This window comes from Trachurus trachurus (genome assembly GCF_905171665.1).
Source record: "Trachurus trachurus genome assembly, chromosome: 5".
Classification (NCBI taxonomy): Eukaryota; Metazoa; Chordata; class Actinopteri; order Carangiformes; family Carangidae; genus Trachurus; species Trachurus trachurus.
Window position 1 is genome coordinate 18,362,817 of NC_139896.1, and position 16,389 is coordinate 18,379,205.

The 16,389-nt window shown below is 41.0% G+C and overlaps 1 protein-coding gene across 3 annotated transcripts; it reads left to right on the forward strand.

The window, feature by feature from the left end:
- The first annotated feature begins 4,433 nt into the window (after positions 1-4,433).
- Positions 4,434-16,177, forward strand: usp48 (ubiquitin specific peptidase 48). Of its 3 annotated transcripts, XM_083971682.1 has the most exons (29): positions 4,464-4,536; positions 5,012-5,149; positions 5,710-5,830; positions 5,995-6,136; positions 6,614-6,741; positions 6,969-7,093; positions 7,251-7,359; positions 7,448-7,581; positions 7,668-7,753; positions 7,974-8,153; positions 8,410-8,547; positions 8,918-9,067; positions 9,207-9,407; positions 9,675-9,786; positions 9,904-10,046; positions 10,337-10,411; positions 10,686-10,810; positions 11,236-11,358; positions 11,442-11,503; positions 11,992-12,069; positions 12,157-12,267; positions 12,776-12,906; positions 13,031-13,137; positions 13,237-13,344; positions 14,492-14,767; positions 14,859-14,984; positions 15,103-15,151; positions 15,246-15,272; positions 15,510-16,177. In XM_083971682.1, the coding sequence occupies exons 2-29, from the start codon at positions 5,016-5,018 to the stop codon at positions 15,530-15,532; spliced, it is 3,324 nt and encodes a 1,107-aa protein (XP_083827808.1). In that variant the 5' UTR covers positions 4,464-4,536; positions 5,012-5,015; the 3' UTR covers positions 15,533-16,177. The 3 variants fall into 3 exon arrangements, with proteins under 3 accessions (XP_083827807.1, XP_083827809.1, XP_083827808.1); XM_083971681.1 differs by having other exon boundaries at positions 4,434-5,149; XM_083971683.1 differs by lacking the exon at positions 11,992-12,069 and having other exon boundaries at positions 4,434-5,149.
- Positions 16,178-16,389: the final 212 nt, after the last annotated feature.

The following is a 16,389-nucleotide window of genomic DNA, read 5'->3' on the forward strand; positions in this document are numbered from 1 at the left end:
TTTACATAGCCTAATGTCACTAACACCTGGTAGAAGCAGGAAGTTTTTTTTTTCATTTCATAAATACTAGGCCGTGAGCTGCTTTTCTTAGTAGAGAAAATGTTTTCTGATTGCAATAATCAGAAACAGTTCAGTTCAGTCACTAATCGTTCTCTGTTATTTAGAAATGACCACTCTGTGGTGGAACAATCAATTTATAGTAGGCTAATGATCACAAATTAATTCATTAATCATTTCTGTTATTTATCCAGGAAAAAAAAATCTGTTAATAAATAGGTTGTATTCATCAGTGACAATGGGATGGGAAACAGCTGATAATGAGAAATTAATTAGCAGCAGATAAGTAACAAGTTCTTTAGATATTTTTTTCCCAAATTGAGGGTAAGTCGTTCCTGACCCTTCCTTGCTCCATGGCAATTTAAGACCCTCCACACACACCTTCACCTTGTGTCTTGGTTACATAAAGTGTTGCATGTCCACGACTGAGGTCAGTTAAAGCCCATTTGTACCTATCAGTTACACATGGCTGGAAAAGACAGAGGATTAGAGAGGTAAATAGCAGTGGCTAGTTAATCTTCCCAGCTTCAACTCCTCTCCTCCTCCTTGTGTCTGGTGCTGTGGGAACAGATTAGTGGCTGATTCCCTGACAGAACAGAAACTGGGTCGTTTCATAATCCTGGACCTGAAAGGTCGATGAACCCTGACCTTCCAAAAATATTTGAGTACATCCTAAATTATATAAATTATATACCCACAACTCATGGAATTACTACAACATCTTTGAGACTTTCTAATTGTGTAGAAAACCAATCAAGTGCCAGTACAGAGTATTGTACTTCTACACAGTCAACTAACTTCCCTACAATCTGTGTTCAATGATACCAAGATATCAAAATGTTACATGAATTTATAAAAGAAACCCTCACACCACACCACAATAGCATTGTATGATTCTGACAGCCTCTGCAAATCATAGTCTGGTTTAATACAGAGACAGTTCACTGTGTCGTTTAACAACTACCATCTTTCACTAACCAAAACCAAACAGCCTGTGAAACCTAAACCTCAGGCTGCTCTCAGAACTTCATTCCCACAACATCATTTCCACCTGAAATACATTAGGCTACTTTTGAATCCCTGCTGAGTGTCATTAAAAACTGTTGTGTCTAAAACCATTTTTGAGACCAGGTCAAGTTTCTCCCAGTGCAGTGAATAAGTGTTTATGAGGGTTGTAACATTAGCTTTGACCTTCAATCTAAAAAGAAAAACAAGGTACGATTGGTAGATTAATAAAAGGAGTTTGGTATATAAAGTAATTTCTTGTTAGCCGGTTTCGACTGGTTCAAGTTTAAACATCCATTACATTAAAAAAAAAAAAAAGGATGGAGCAAAAGTCTACCTATCTGAACAAAAACGACTTCTCCACAATGGTAAAGTGTGACAACAGAATAACTGTTTCTGGTTCTAACATTGAGATAAAGAGAGATTCGTACCTGAGGAGCGGTGAGGGATGGTGCAGGTGAGGTATCCGTGGATGAACCTGACCGATCACTGCGAGCTGCAGCTCTTCATCGGGGCGAAGGGGGCGGAGCCTCGTCAACACTCCCCATAATACAGCCTGTACTCACCTGATGCTGCTGACCTCCGCAGTCCCACAGCCCGTCAACGTGCAACGTTCAAAGACTTGAGAGAAGAGCCAAATGCCTTTTTCTTTAATCGGGCACTTAAAGCACTTAAACATCTGATTGTAATTTCTTTCCTTCTATAAAACACTTTTCTTCAAGGTGCTTGCTAAATAAAGTTTCATAACTTTTATTATTATGATTATTAATGATGTCTAATTGGTTCAGATAATTAATACAGCTTTCAGGGAGGAGTTTTCTGTCTGTCCTGCATACTGAGTGTAAATGCACTGTATTTACTCTTACTCTTTACTGTTTCCAAAACCCTACTTTAATATTCTGTGAGAGACTGAACTATATAAGCAAATCTAGAGAAAACAAATGGAAAGACAGAAATATACTGCAAATTCAGAAAACTTTGTCATCAATTTACCCATGCGCTGCAAAGAATTACAACACATGCAAACAATAATAATTAAGAAAAAAAAACTACAACACATCAGAAGTGTTTCTCACACAAGTGTGGGTATGTGGGGCACCACAAAGATGTATTGAAACCACAGAACCCCAGGTTCACACATGTTCTATATACTCACACCTGCTACAGTGTGTTTGTGTATGCATGTTTTCTTAAGCTGCAGTGCATTGCTCTCTCAGGGCTGTTAGGCACAAGCAAATGCATTTTGTGGATGGGCTGCTTCTTCAAACTGTCCATCATATTTTGGGTTGTTTTTCTGCAGTCATCATATCTAAATATATTCTGCACATGCACACATAAGCTGCAAAACACTCAACAACAACAACAGCTATTGAAACAGCACAATGACAACATGTGACCATCTCACACACTTAGAGTCAGTACACCTGCCATAGTGGTTACCTCATTTAGTCATATGACCAGCGCTGAGGTAACAGTCCGTTTCTGGTGAGGCGCTTGTGTAACGACTAACAATCTGTTTGAGTGTAAGGTGTCCCAGGTTGCCAGTTGTCCATCCTTGAACATGTACTGTTACGTTCAGAGTCTACTCACACGTGCAGAGAGTATTTCTACTTTTGTTGTAACATTTTCTGACAGCAATAAAATCTTTGACAGGGGTTGATGTGAATTTCAGCTGTCTCAACACTGCACTGGGTTATTCAGCAGTCTGTGCAGCCTAAACATGCAATGCAATGAGATGCATCCAGAGGGGTATTGACAGCACAGATAAGATGATTATATATACAGTATATATATATCAGCAGCTAATGCAAGGCATGCTCAGTATGCGACTACATTATTAGTTGCAGTAATTAGATTAATAATACACCCTGCATGTGAGAATAGAGCAGGCCATTAACAGAAGGAAGGGCAGGGCCGGCCAATGATTAGGAGCAAATGAATACAGCAGAATTACTTTTACAAACTTTCTCTATTGTTTTTTTGTTTGTTATTTAAACTGGCCATTACAATGTATGAATCACATTTCAGATGTCTATGTGATGTTAAGAGCTCCACAAAATATTCATTTTCACTTCTAAACTCTCAATGTGCTGAATTTATTTATCAGGACAGAATTGGGGAAGACTGCCTTTCAGTTTTATGCCCCCCAAAAGTGGAATAACCAACAAAACTGTCTGAAACTGGATCATCTTATTTCCTTAGATAGTTTAAAAAACGTATTATCGAATGTTTCACAACCTGTATGTAATTGTGAATCATGACCGTGTATATTGTATAATTGTGTTTTTGTAATCAGGGCGTCATTGAAAAAGAGAGCTCGCTCTCAATTGACCTTCCCTGAATAAATAAAGGAGAAATGAAAATAAAGGAGAAATGAAAATTATCTTTGTTTTCCCTGACCATGTAACAGATCCTTATAGTTGCTGGTTCAATTGGAACCCACTTGACATTACAGGTAGTACCTACATCTGCATTTTTAAATCCAAAGACACATTTTTATTCAATTACCTTTTCAGCTCACTAACCCCCAGATCCTTTGTCATGTTTGAGTATTTGCTTCTTGTTATTTTCATGTGTTGTGTTATTTATCTCATATACATTATGTTTACTTGCAGTCCTTGCGTTTATACATTTGCATTGTTTTTGTTTGTTTTTATTTTCAAGTGTACTTTGGTCAAATTTTGGCTCAAACTGTGTTAAATGTGCTCTAAGGATACATTTCACTTGACTTGATTTGACTCATATTTAAATTAGCTACTCAAGATATTAGGAATACAGTAGCTATTTATGATATTCCTCTATTAGTCTCACAGTGAGGAAATTTGCTGTATTGCAGCAGCAAAGTGGACAACAAAAATAGCAAAGAATCAGTAACAGAAAATGGTATAAAGAACAATAAATGGAGAGAATAAAAGCAATCACAATTGTTTAATATTATGATCATATAATAATAATAATTTTCATGCAAGAATTTACTTGTTACAGAGTATATTTCACATTGCTGTATTGGTACTTTTACTTGCACAGCTGAAAACCTCCTCCACTAAAGTTGGTCATTCAGGTTTGGCCATTCATATTAAGACATATAGTAGGTATTACTGACATTAATACTTGGATATATAATAGATTTATGAGACGTTTTTACAATGAATTCAAATTCAAACAAATAGATCTGTTGAAACATACATATTTATCACATGAACATAATAGCATATTTTTTTAAAACCCTTGCATGAGGCCTGTGAGGGCAGTGGCCTCATTTATCATGAATAATATATTCCCAACCCGTTCCTCCCTCCAGTCACAACAAAGAGACGTCACCTACGTCACTTGTTGACGTCGTGTTGATTTTGAGCGGAGAAATAATATATTTAAAAACTGACGCAAGGGCGCTAAATCTAAAATAAACCGTGAATAAAATGTAAAAAAAAATACATAAATATTTTTTTGGTGAAGCAGCTGCACGCATGAAAGGTTCGACAACATTTAACCTTAACACAATAATAAAACTCGTTACGTTAGCCTCAGGTAGCGTTAGATAGAAAGTGAAGCGAAAATGACGTGCTAACGCTGCCGGTCGTGCTAGCTACATTTCGGCTAGCGAGCTAACATTAGCACAGGGGTAGTCCTCCTTACTTCTGACGTTACCCTGCAAATAGTGTTTGTCGTAATTTGTGCTGTTTTGTTGCTCTGCTCTGTGTGGTGTTGTGTTGCGGTGTAGTGCTATACACTCACCTTTTAAATCCAGTTGGGTAGTGATGATGGGACTACGGAGCTAATGTTAGTTAGGCTAGGTTAAGTAGCATCGCATCGCTAAACGGGAGGTTATGTAGCTTGTGTTAGCCGGCTATGTTAGCATCCACAGAAACGGCTAACCTAACCTTGGGCCACCGGATTCTCTCTTTTTGTAATTCATCTATCCGACTGTGTGGTTAACGATACATCGTAGGATCATGGCGCCCCGCATACAGCTGGAGAAAGCGGCTTGGCGCTGGGTGGAAACAGTGAAACCTGAGGAAATCGGTCAGGAGCATATTGAGCTAGCTTATCGCATCAATCTCCCGGCCTGCAAGAGAGGAGCCTGCAGGTAAGATGTTAACGGTTCTTAAAAAAAACAAAACATGTCTGCTGATATGGTGCTAATGTGTACCGATTTAAAAGTAGCAGAAGTTATATGTGATTGCAAAGAAGATGGCTCGATGGCTGGCTTCGTAGAGAGATGCTAATGTGCATCAAAAAGTCTGATGAGTTTCCTCGCTTGTGTTGTGTACAAGTTTTCATAGACTGTAGATCTACTGTGTGCTTATGTATGACAGACAACGATGATCCTCGCCACTCTTTGAACTTGAAGATACCAATAATTGTCCCAAATAAACAAGAGATGGTTGGCATCACAGTGAGCACCATCTCCAAAGAGCCGAGACGTCACTGAACTTCATCCTGGTCTGTGGCGTATAAGTGCGTATTAACTGCATATAACCGGGTAATGGAAAAGTATGTGAGTCTTTGGATTCAGGACAACATTAATACATGGGCTGATCTTGGCATTTTGCTTTGTTTTTCACTCGGGAGACAGGGTGACAGTTGTGTGTTACATGTAAAGTTGGTACTGGTAACAGTCAGATTAATCATGACTTCCTTCTCCAGGAGGAACTGCAAAGGGAATCCCAACTGCCTTGTGGGTATTGGTGAACAGGCGTGGCTGGGAGAGATAGACGAAAATGCCTTCCACAACATCGATGACCCAAATTCAGAGCGTCGAGACAAGGTTTTTTGGTTTTTGCATCAGCTACACACTCTATAAATTGTTTGTCATCTGTCTCTTATCACCTATCATCACTCACACAGTGGGTGGACTGCTCTGGATGTCAAGAATATTTAACAAAGCAGTTGATCATATTTCTCTCTCTCGCTCTCTCTCCCTTCTTCTAGAACACATTTGTTGGTCTTACAAACCTGGGCGCAACGTGTTACGTCAACACATTCCTGCAAGTGTGGTTCCACAACCTGGAGCTGCGACAGAGCCTCTATCAGTGCTACAATTCCCGAGCACAAGAACACAACGTAGAGTCTGGTACAACTAAAAACTAAACAACACCAAGGATGCTTCTTTATGTTTGTTATTTTTCTGGTTTAAGGTGCATGTTAAAGTAGCAGGTATTATGACAACATAGACCTCCATGAGTGTAGTGCAAATGTCCACTTAAGTGTTATAGCCGATTATCAACAATTTATACAAGAATTACTATTTTTTCTATTAGAACATATACTTTGTAAACTAGTACATCTAAGTTGACAAATGAATGGGGGCAAGTATGACCGTCTTATTGAAAGTAATAACAGTAAACATCACCATGTTACTGATATTTTATGAAATCTCAAATCATTCCCATTGTTGTTTAAAATCTGTCAGAAGGGAAGGTTGATATACATGCTGGCTAGCGTTTGAGATTTAAGTCATCAACACAATGTGAAGTCACACTGTGATTGCTTTGCAGGTTTTTACCGTTTCATTTTCGTCCTCTCAGACAGATCTCTCTCGCTTTTCCAGATTATGAGCCTCAATCCATCTGTGAGCATCTGCAGTATCTGTTTGCACTCCTGCAGAACAGCAACAGAAAGTACATAGATCCTACAGGGCTGGTTAAAGCACTGGGCCTGGACACTGGACAGCAGCAGGTAAGTCCTGACATCAAACCTGACAAATTAACAAATGTTTATTTATATGACTAGTAGTATCCCATTTTGTAAAATAGAGTTCAACTCCCTGCTTGTTCCTCATTGTGAGACACGTTCAGAATGTATTTTCTTATCAAATCATACGTATTTCTATTGACAATTTGTCTGTTGTGCCATGGAGACATGGTTTCTTTTCAGATCACTGAATTCAAACTTATTATTTTCAGGATGCCCAGGAGTTTTCAAAGCTTTTCTTGTCTCTGTTGGAGGACACTTTGTCCAAGCAAAAAAGCCCTAACTTGCAGAACGTCATCCAGCGACAGTTCTGCGGACAGTTCTCCTACGTTACAGTGTAAGACCTCTCATCACTCAAACCTGACACAAGTTTGGACTGAAGTCCAAAAAGTTCTGTACCCCAAAACATTCACACTCAAAGAAACAATCTTTTAGAAGATGCCAACTGGTTCTTCCTATTTTGCTGTAATGCAACCTGGTGTCTTGATTATCAGATGTAACCAGTGTGGACGATCATCTGCTCTGCCTTCACGATTCTACGAACTGGAGCTGAACATCCAGGGTCACAAGAACCTCACTGAGTGCGTCACAGAGTTCCTGAAGGTAACTTTCTTTCACCAACATACTGAATGTCTTTTCGTATACTGTGTGTGTTTGTCAACATTTTATCATTACTACCTCTGCTGTGCAGGAGGAGAAGCTGGATGGGGAGAATCGTTACTTCTGTGAAAGCTGCCAGAGTAAACAGAACGCTACGCGAAGGATAAAACTGCACAGCCTTCCTCCAACCCTCAACCTACAGCTCATGCGCTTTGTCTTCGACAGGTCAGGCATTGTTTTTATATTTGTAGCGTCTGTTTATTTTTGCTGCCTTTAAGAGTTTAGTTTTAACATCTTAAATTCTTCTTTAGGCAAACAGGTCACAAGAAGAAGCTGAACACTTTTATCAGTTTTCCAGAACAGCTGGACATGGGGCCTTTCCTTGAGGGAAAATCAGGTATTATGACACACACTCTCTGCACATTGGCATAATTCAAATATACAGACGAAACAAAATACATGCAGTCGTCTTCTTATGCCTTAAAGAACTGGATAATATATTTTTCAACAGTCCAAAACAGTTTACTGCCTGTTAAATCTTATGCATTCACTTTGACACCTTTATTAAAAGTAAACATGCTGATATCGATGCATGTCTGTATCAACTGCTTCTCTAGACCAGAAGTGTGTTTATGAACTGAGTGCGGTGCTGATCCATCGGGGCATCAGCGCCTACTCAGGCCACTACATCGCCCACGTGAAGGACGCTCGCACCGGAGACTGGTACAAATTCAACGATGAGGAAATCGAGAAGATGGAAGGCAAGAAGCTGCAGCTTGGTATTGAGGAGGACATTGGTGAGTAATACCTAAGAAACACTGAACAGCTCCACTTTCATCAGTCTATGGGTCTTTTGTCTTTTGTATACTGCAGCAAAATAGCAAAGGTACTGGTTACACAACTGTACCAGATTGATAAGTAGACTCACTAAAGCGGTATTAAAATCTTAACAATACTCATCCTGGTGATGGTAATATAAAAAATTACAGGATCTCAGAGAGAGTGTGTGTGTGTGTAAATGTTTCAAAGTCGTTACTGTTCCTTCTTCTCCAGCTGAGACAGTCAAGTCCCAGACACGAAAGCCAAAGTGCAGTAAAGGCTATCACTGCTCCAGAAACGCCTACATGCTGGTGTATAAGGTCCAAGAGGAGGAGAGCGCAGATCCCTCCAGGGCCAACATCGAGGTTCCACGTAAGGAAGTTGGAAGTTGATTGATTTCTCATGTTTTTGTCCTCTCCTCTGTTTGCATCAGAAGATAAGAGAAAACCCAGGGAGATGGGTTTTAAACACAAAAAATACAATTCACAATCATCTTTCGTTCTGTGTACCGGTATTTGTTGTTGAGGTAGAATAACAAAAGGAGCAAAGTTGTCATTATAAAAAGGAAATACAGGTTATCCTATAGAGTTAGAGAAGGCTGTCTTGACATTTTGTATATATCACACAAAGCAAATTTATATCAAGTAATTCAATTCATCGTCCAGCCATGTTGAGCATCTTTTTTTCCGTGTACCCTTGTCTAATGGCGTCTTTCATCTCTGTCCTGTCTCCTTCCCTTTAGCCTTCCTGCAGAGGTTGGTGGACCAAGACAACCACAAATTCGAGGAGTGGTGCAGTGAAATGGCAGACATGAGAAAACAGAGCGTGGATAAGGGCAAGGCCAAGCATGAGGAGGTGAAGGAACTCTACGAGCTTTTACCCACAAAAGACGGTCAGTAAACAGTCCTGGTCACCCACAGACCTACCAGAAACACCAAAGACTAGTACAGAAAGTGTATTACATTGGCAGTCAATGTAATAGGCCGTTGCTTTAAGGAATGACAATGTGTCTCCCTTCTTCGTGTCCTCAGGCGAGCCGTATGAATTCATCCCCCTGGACTGGCTGAAGAAATGGCTAGACGACTCCACTGCCACAAAAGAAATAGATAACTCCCTCTTCCTGTGTTCCCATGGCAAACTGCATCCAGACAAGGTGGGAGACTCCAAGAGGGTTTCCCCGCAAGCTGCTCAGCTCCTCTATGAGCGCTACGGTGGAGGGCCAAGACTGGACAGTAAGTCTTCCAAAGGGGAGTGGTCACTTCTTATCTCATGGGCGTCTGCAAAATTGAGTTTCAGCACTTCATACTGTACGCCGAAGTATCAACAAGAAGTCCTATGAGTAAATGTGTAGGCTATAATTTAGTTTATAGTTAGATGCAGTTGGATGAGACGTTTGAAGTAGATCCCTGAAGTAGAAAATGTAGCTGCTCCCAAGGCCACAATGCCCCCTACCATCATGTTTACATATGACAACTGTGTGTGTGTGTGTGTTTGTTCAGACTCCTCTCTGTGTAGAGAGTGTGTGAGCCAGCGATGCAGAGTGCTGCGGCTGAAGAACCAGCTCAATGAAGACTACAAGGAGGTCACCAACATGGTCAAACGTACACTCAGGTATCTACACTGTATGGAGAAATAAATGATTTGAATTATGAATATTTCAGAATGTGTCATATGGATTTATCCCTGTCTGTCTGTCTGTGTGTGTGTGTGTGTGTGTGTGTGTCTCAGCGGTGAGGGCTACTGGGTGGGCAAAGCTTCTCTGCGCAGCTGGAGACAGTTAGCTTTGGAGCAGCTGGAGGAGGATGAACATGAAACCAAACACAGTAATGGTCAGACCAACGGAGAGGGACCACACGTCAACAACAGCAAAGGTAGGAGGACTGGATCTGGTTGCGTCGGGTTTCTCTTCTCGATCATGAAGGCTCCTGTGGTTCTGATCTGTTTGCCAAACCGGTTTGTCAGACCTTGTTTTCCATTATGTCATCATGAACTGTGGGATGTTTGTCAGGTTGTTCCTTGAGAATATGTGTGTCGTATTGTAGAGATCATTGAGACACTTCATGCTCCACTGAATCAATCTCTGTGATGTTGTTGTGTTTTAGTATCAAAGTTCAAATGAACTCTTGAATGTTAACATTGTTGTTGAACTGTCTGATTGTAGAGTTCGGCCCAGAGCTGTCAGAGGGCACCGAGGACGAGATGAAGACTTTCAATGAAGACATTGTCTGCAGTCACGGTACTCCTCGTCAGCATCTTTAACAACGCAGGGTTCCCAGGGGTCCTTGAAATCCTTCAGTAATATGTTGTGGATAAATTTGAAGGGGAAAAAAACATAATATAAGTGTTAATTGATCAAAACGTCCTTGAATTTGCCATTTAAAGGAGTGTGGGAACACTGATATAGATATTGTACAGTCTTTAAACAAAAATGTTTATTGTTACAGTCCCTTATAGCAGCAGTTTAAACTTGGATTGCTCTTTATTGTATTTTCTGTGTGACCCTGCTGCAGGGGGTCTGAGTATTCTGGAGACTGAACGGAAGCTGGTGTCATCTGAAGTCTGGACCAAGCTGAGGGTGTATTTCTCCAAAGCCCCAGAATTCACCCAGAACCAAGAGCCTTGTCAGCAGTGTCTGGTGAGGAGAGAGGATCCAGTGGGTCAGGAAACCGATCCCCCGGCTGGGACTATGCTCAGAGACGGCGCTACTGTTTACAATGTCACAGACCAACAAGAGTTTGTCTAGTCTCTAGCAGGATCAGTGGAGATTAGTTAGATGTGTGTGACTGAAAATGTGACTCTTTGAACTCAGGTCATCTTGTCTTCATTGTCAACAATCTGCCACCATCTGGGGGAAAGAAATTGACCTTATTCTTATTCTCTTGTTCTTATTCTGTCTGCACTTAGATTTTTGTAGGTGCTTAGCTATAACAGGCTGGGTAGATTAACACAGGTGTATAAATTGACATGTCATGGCATCCACACCTTGTGGATTTGTCGACAAACAGTGAACCACTTTGGGAAGTTGTGGGATTAAAACTGGTCCCTCTCTCGTGTGTCCAGACGTTGGAGCAGGAGGAGAAGGACAATGAGGCGGTCAGTAAGATGATGGCTCTGGACCAGAAGAACCAGCTCCTCAACCTCTTCCATGAAAAGAATCGACCAACACTCAACAAGTGGCCTCAGGTACTAAACCGTTATCTGTGTGTGTATTAGTCGTCTGTGTGCGTCTGCCATGGTAAATCTTCTCTGGTTTGTCTCTCCTCCAGGGCACAGATGTACTTTACATAGTCCCTCTGTTTTTTGTGGACGAGTGGAGAAAATTCATCAGGTACAATTTGTTTCTTTTCTTGCAGATAGATAGATAGATAGATAGATAGATAGATAGATAGATAGATAGATAGATAGATAGATAGATAGATAGATAGATAGATAGACAAACAAACAAACAGGCAGATAGACTTTATTCAAGACTCAAGGTCTTGTGGTGGTGGATAATTCAGACCATTTCACTAATTTAGAGAAAAGTAGGGGTGACACAGGAATCACAGATAATGATACTTTTTATAATTAAAAGGAAAGAGAGCAGTGTCATGATTTATGAGGTATCAGCTCCACCAGTAGGCTAAGTTTTAAAACATCTGAATCACCACTAGATGATTTTCCAAAGGTTTAAGGGTCGTAGAATGAAGCAGAACAAAATGTGACTTCATTCATTCCTGCAGCACTTTGTAAAAGAAAGTGCCAATGCTCCTCTTTTATGCAGGAATCACTGTATTTGTGTTTGAGGGATTTTTCTGCCTTTTCCTACTGCAACAGAGTCAGAGTGGAAAGCAAAGAGAGAGGGAGAGGGGATGACAGGCAGAAAATGGCACAAGCTAAACCCAGGCTGCTGCAGTAAGGACTGAACTTGTATGGCACGCCCTCTGTTTGGTGAACCACCATGTGTATAATTTTATTTCTCCATCTGTGTGTGTTTTCCAGGAGGCCGACAAAATCCTCTCCAGTGTCAAATGTGGGCAACACTCTGCTGCTCTGCCCCCACGGAGGTTTTATGTTCACCTACGACTCCCTGATCAGTGGAGACGCACAACAGTGAGTTCTGCTTATTCCAAAGAGTAAACAGGTTTAAAAAGATGGCATTAAGTTTTTCTTTGGGGGTTTTCTTTGCTCTCTTGTTCTCCCAGACATACTCTCCCTAGCTCTGTATTTTTTTACTGGATTGATTGTCATGCACATTTTTTTTGTGCCCAAGACACTAAGCATTAAGTACATACATTCAAGAATGGCTAGCGTGTCATTTTAAAATAAAAGAAAGAAGAAAAAACAAAACAAAACAGACAAGCTTCCAAGATATACAAAACGATAAACAGTAATTTATGTTTTTATGTGGGATGTGATATTTTCTGTCTCAGTGTCCAGGCTTTGAAACATCATAAATACACAATATCTCTGGGGCCCACTCATAGACAAACGGCTCCATATTGTTACTGGAGGGGGGAAAACTCCTGAGGGAAACATAAGTGACTATGGATAAAGTGGAGATATGAGGAGCGCAAGTGTTACTGCTGTGGTCTCATGTTGTGCTGTTTGTCCTGCACAGTATAGCTCTGCTCTGGCCCAACGAATGGGAGGTGATCAGCAGACTCTTCATTGTGGACCAGCCAATCTCCATTCACTGCTTCAAACAGATCACACCCAGTGGTCCCACCACCCAGTACACCACTCAGCCTGGTGAGACTGCACAGTTATCACAAACAGTTTGTTAAAACTCGCACCATTTGCTCTAGATGTCAGGCTGACTGTTGCCTCGGCTTCTAAAGGGTCTTGATTGATTTTATATGTGTTTTGTGCTCAGATTTGTGTTGGGAGTGCAGAGAGAGCTTCCTCTTCCAGCAGCAGAGGGACCTCAGAGAGTACACCCAGGCAACCATCTACATCCGCAAAGTCGTCGAAGACAAGAGGGTAAGACAGAGAGGCCGTGTTACATTAACAAAACAGAGTCCAGAGTATCGTACAGGTTCACAGTCAGTAACTGTGCGTTTTCACATTGTCCTCGTGTAGATGATAAAGGAGGCAGCTCCAGAGATGAACGCCAGCAGCTCCGAGGCAGAGGAGGAAAAAGAAGAGCAACCAAAGGTGGATGGAGAGAAAGACCCCGACTTCAGCCAGGTCAGCTTAACCTTGTCACAACAGTAACCGAAGGGTGGCATCACACATACAATATGCTGACTGCTTTATTGTTTGGAAGTTAAACTAAAAGCAACACAAAGTTCTGCAAACTTAAAGGGATAGTTCACCCTAGAATGATATTTCGCTCATTATCTACTCACCCTCATGTTGACTAAGGGCTGGAAGAATTATCAGAGTCCACCGTCCCTTCTCTTAGTTACAGGGGGTCTCGGCGTAGCAGTGAATTTCAATGCAACGGTTGCAAAGGGACACCGGAGCTCTTCGTAAAAAAACACACACAAAAAAACATCCAAATACCTCCATGATGCTCGTATGTAATGTCCGTCTTGTGCTGAAGCCCCAAATTGCGTAATTGTCCCGAAAAAAATTAAATAAGTCTATATTTTAAGCTTGTTTGTAGCGGAAGCTTCTCGAAGCTCCTCTTCCTGGTCCGTCCAAATCTCGCGTGATTCGCAGTAACCGCACTGACGCCGGCGCAAATCACGCGAGATTTGGACGGACCAGGAAGAGGAGCTTCGAGAAGCTTCCGCTACAAACAAGCTTAAAATATAGACTTATTTAATTTTTTTCGGGACAATTACGCAATTTGGGGCTTCAGCACAAGACGGACATTACATACGAGCATCATGGAGGTATTTGGATGTTTTTTTGTGTGTGTTTTTTTACGAAGAGCTCCGGTGTCCCTTTGCAACCGTTGCATTGAAATGCACTGCTACGCCGAGACCCCCTGTAACTCAGAGAAGGGACGGTGGACTCTGATAATTCTTCCAGCCCTTAGTCAACATGAGGGTGAGTAGATAATGAGTGAAATATCATTCTAGGGTGAACTATCCCTTTAAGCAGCAGTAAACAGCACCCTCTGCAGCCACATGTGGGGATTACAGGACTATTGAACATTACATTATCCTGGGTTTGGGTTCCAAGCAGCGAAGGGATAATTCAGATTATTTGACTTCGGGTTGTGTTTGTCCCAAGTTACACAGCACAGGAACAGAGTGGGAATAAGAGAGGTGTCATTCTCCCCCTTACAATGAACCATCACAATGATTTTGAAGCTGCTGTTTTATATAAAAGATGAGGAATAGCAGTATCGTGAGTAGCTTATAATCATTTTACTTTCTTTCAGTCACAAGATGGTGCGAAGCGGCTGAAGCTGGGTGACAGCGGCGCATCAGCATCAGCATCAGCATCATCACCAGCATCAGCATCAGCATCAGCATCAGCATCAGCATCAGCAGCAACAGCAACAGCAACAGCAGCAGCAGCAGCAGCTGCTCCTCCTGCTGTGACAAACACAACCAAACAAGGTGGAATCAGGAGAAGCACTCGGCACAGGAAACTCAGAGGAGAGAAAGCACTTATCGTTTCAGCCAATCAGACTCTGAAAGAGCTGAAAATACAGGTCAGGACTCCAAGTGAATGGATAAAAGCACTACAAGTCTAAATACATGTACATACACCTAAGTAACTTCACTGTGTGTGTGACCCTGCAGATTATGCACGCCTTCTCTGTGGCTCCGTTTGACCAGAACCTCTCCATCGATGGGAAGAGCCTGACAGACGACTCGGCCACACTGGGCAGTCTGGGTGTCATTCCAGAGAGCATCATATGTCTAAAGGTACATACAGCTGTCATTTCTAGCTGGCTCCATCTTTACAGGCACATTGTAACCACTGCAGTGCACTCTGGTGTTTTTCTAAAGATCCAAAACATTCATGCCATCACTTTCCTTACAGGCCGATGAGCCAATAGCAGACTATGCTGCAATGGACGACGTGTATCAGGGTAAGTGGTATATCTTCCCCTTCACTACAGCTGCTACATTTTACTTTATTTCATCAAGACAAATTATGATATTGTTATACTAATTTCATTACAGTGAGGATGCCTGAAGAGGGATTTAAAGGTGAGCATACTTTTTTCCTTCATATTACAACAAGTTAATGTCTCGCATGAGATGTGAATTTGTGAACAGCCAATCAGAAATCTTCAACCAGGACACAATTTACTTAAATTTAATTTTGTGAGCTTGTGGATTCAACCTTATTTTTAAGGCGAAGTATTGAATATAATTTTGATGGCTCACTGAACTGTTTTTATACTTCATTCATTTTAATTTATAATATGTCTCATCTCTCTGCAGGCACTGGGCTTCTCGGGCACTGAGGAAATCTGTGCTGCAGCAATGCTTGAATTGGTCGGATGACAGATAGGAATTCTAAAAAAGCTTGAATTTGTCAAGTGTCCATATATAAATAAGTGCTTTAATTTGTTTTTTTTACATTTTGAGTAGGCTTTCTTTGATAAAACTGTGACTATGTTGCAAAGCCGCTGTTTTTCTCGACATAAAGTTAGCTGGCCTTTGATATTTAAAGTTCCTTAACGCTCTGAAGGACTCTGTGGTAGTGCTCCGGCCCGACTAATAGAAACATGTTGAGGAAGCTAAGTGGATATAATGTATGCTGAGGCTTGCTTCAGTTAAATTCTACTGTTACTCATGAAAATGGGCTTTGTTTTTGACTATTTTAAATTATGGCAAAAGAAAAATTAAAGAAAATGTTCTCTCTTTCCATTATGTGGAAACTTGTGTTCTCACTGCACAGTTTTTCAGGTTTGTCAAAAGAATGCACGATTAACTGTTAGGTATTACAAATATAACTGCTCTTTAATGTTAGAACATTTATTACCTCTACAGCAAATCTATATCCATAATACTCCATGTGGCATTTAGAGATACATAGCTACACGGTATGTATACAAGCTGATTCGTGCAGCTGTGCAAACCTTATGAGTTGAAAATGAGAAACAGAATGCAAGCAGTGTACTGTCCTGTTCTTTTCACAGTTATTTCTTATGAACAATAAAGTTATTTTCAAATCACTCTGTCCAAATATACTTGTAATTCAACAAAGGTTGGTTGAATTGTGGTATTGGTGCTACAGTTTCTACAGCACAACTCAGTGAGATCAAGATTGTATCAGTCACGTAAAGGCTAATATCTCCTGAAAGGGACCTTAGGGGGA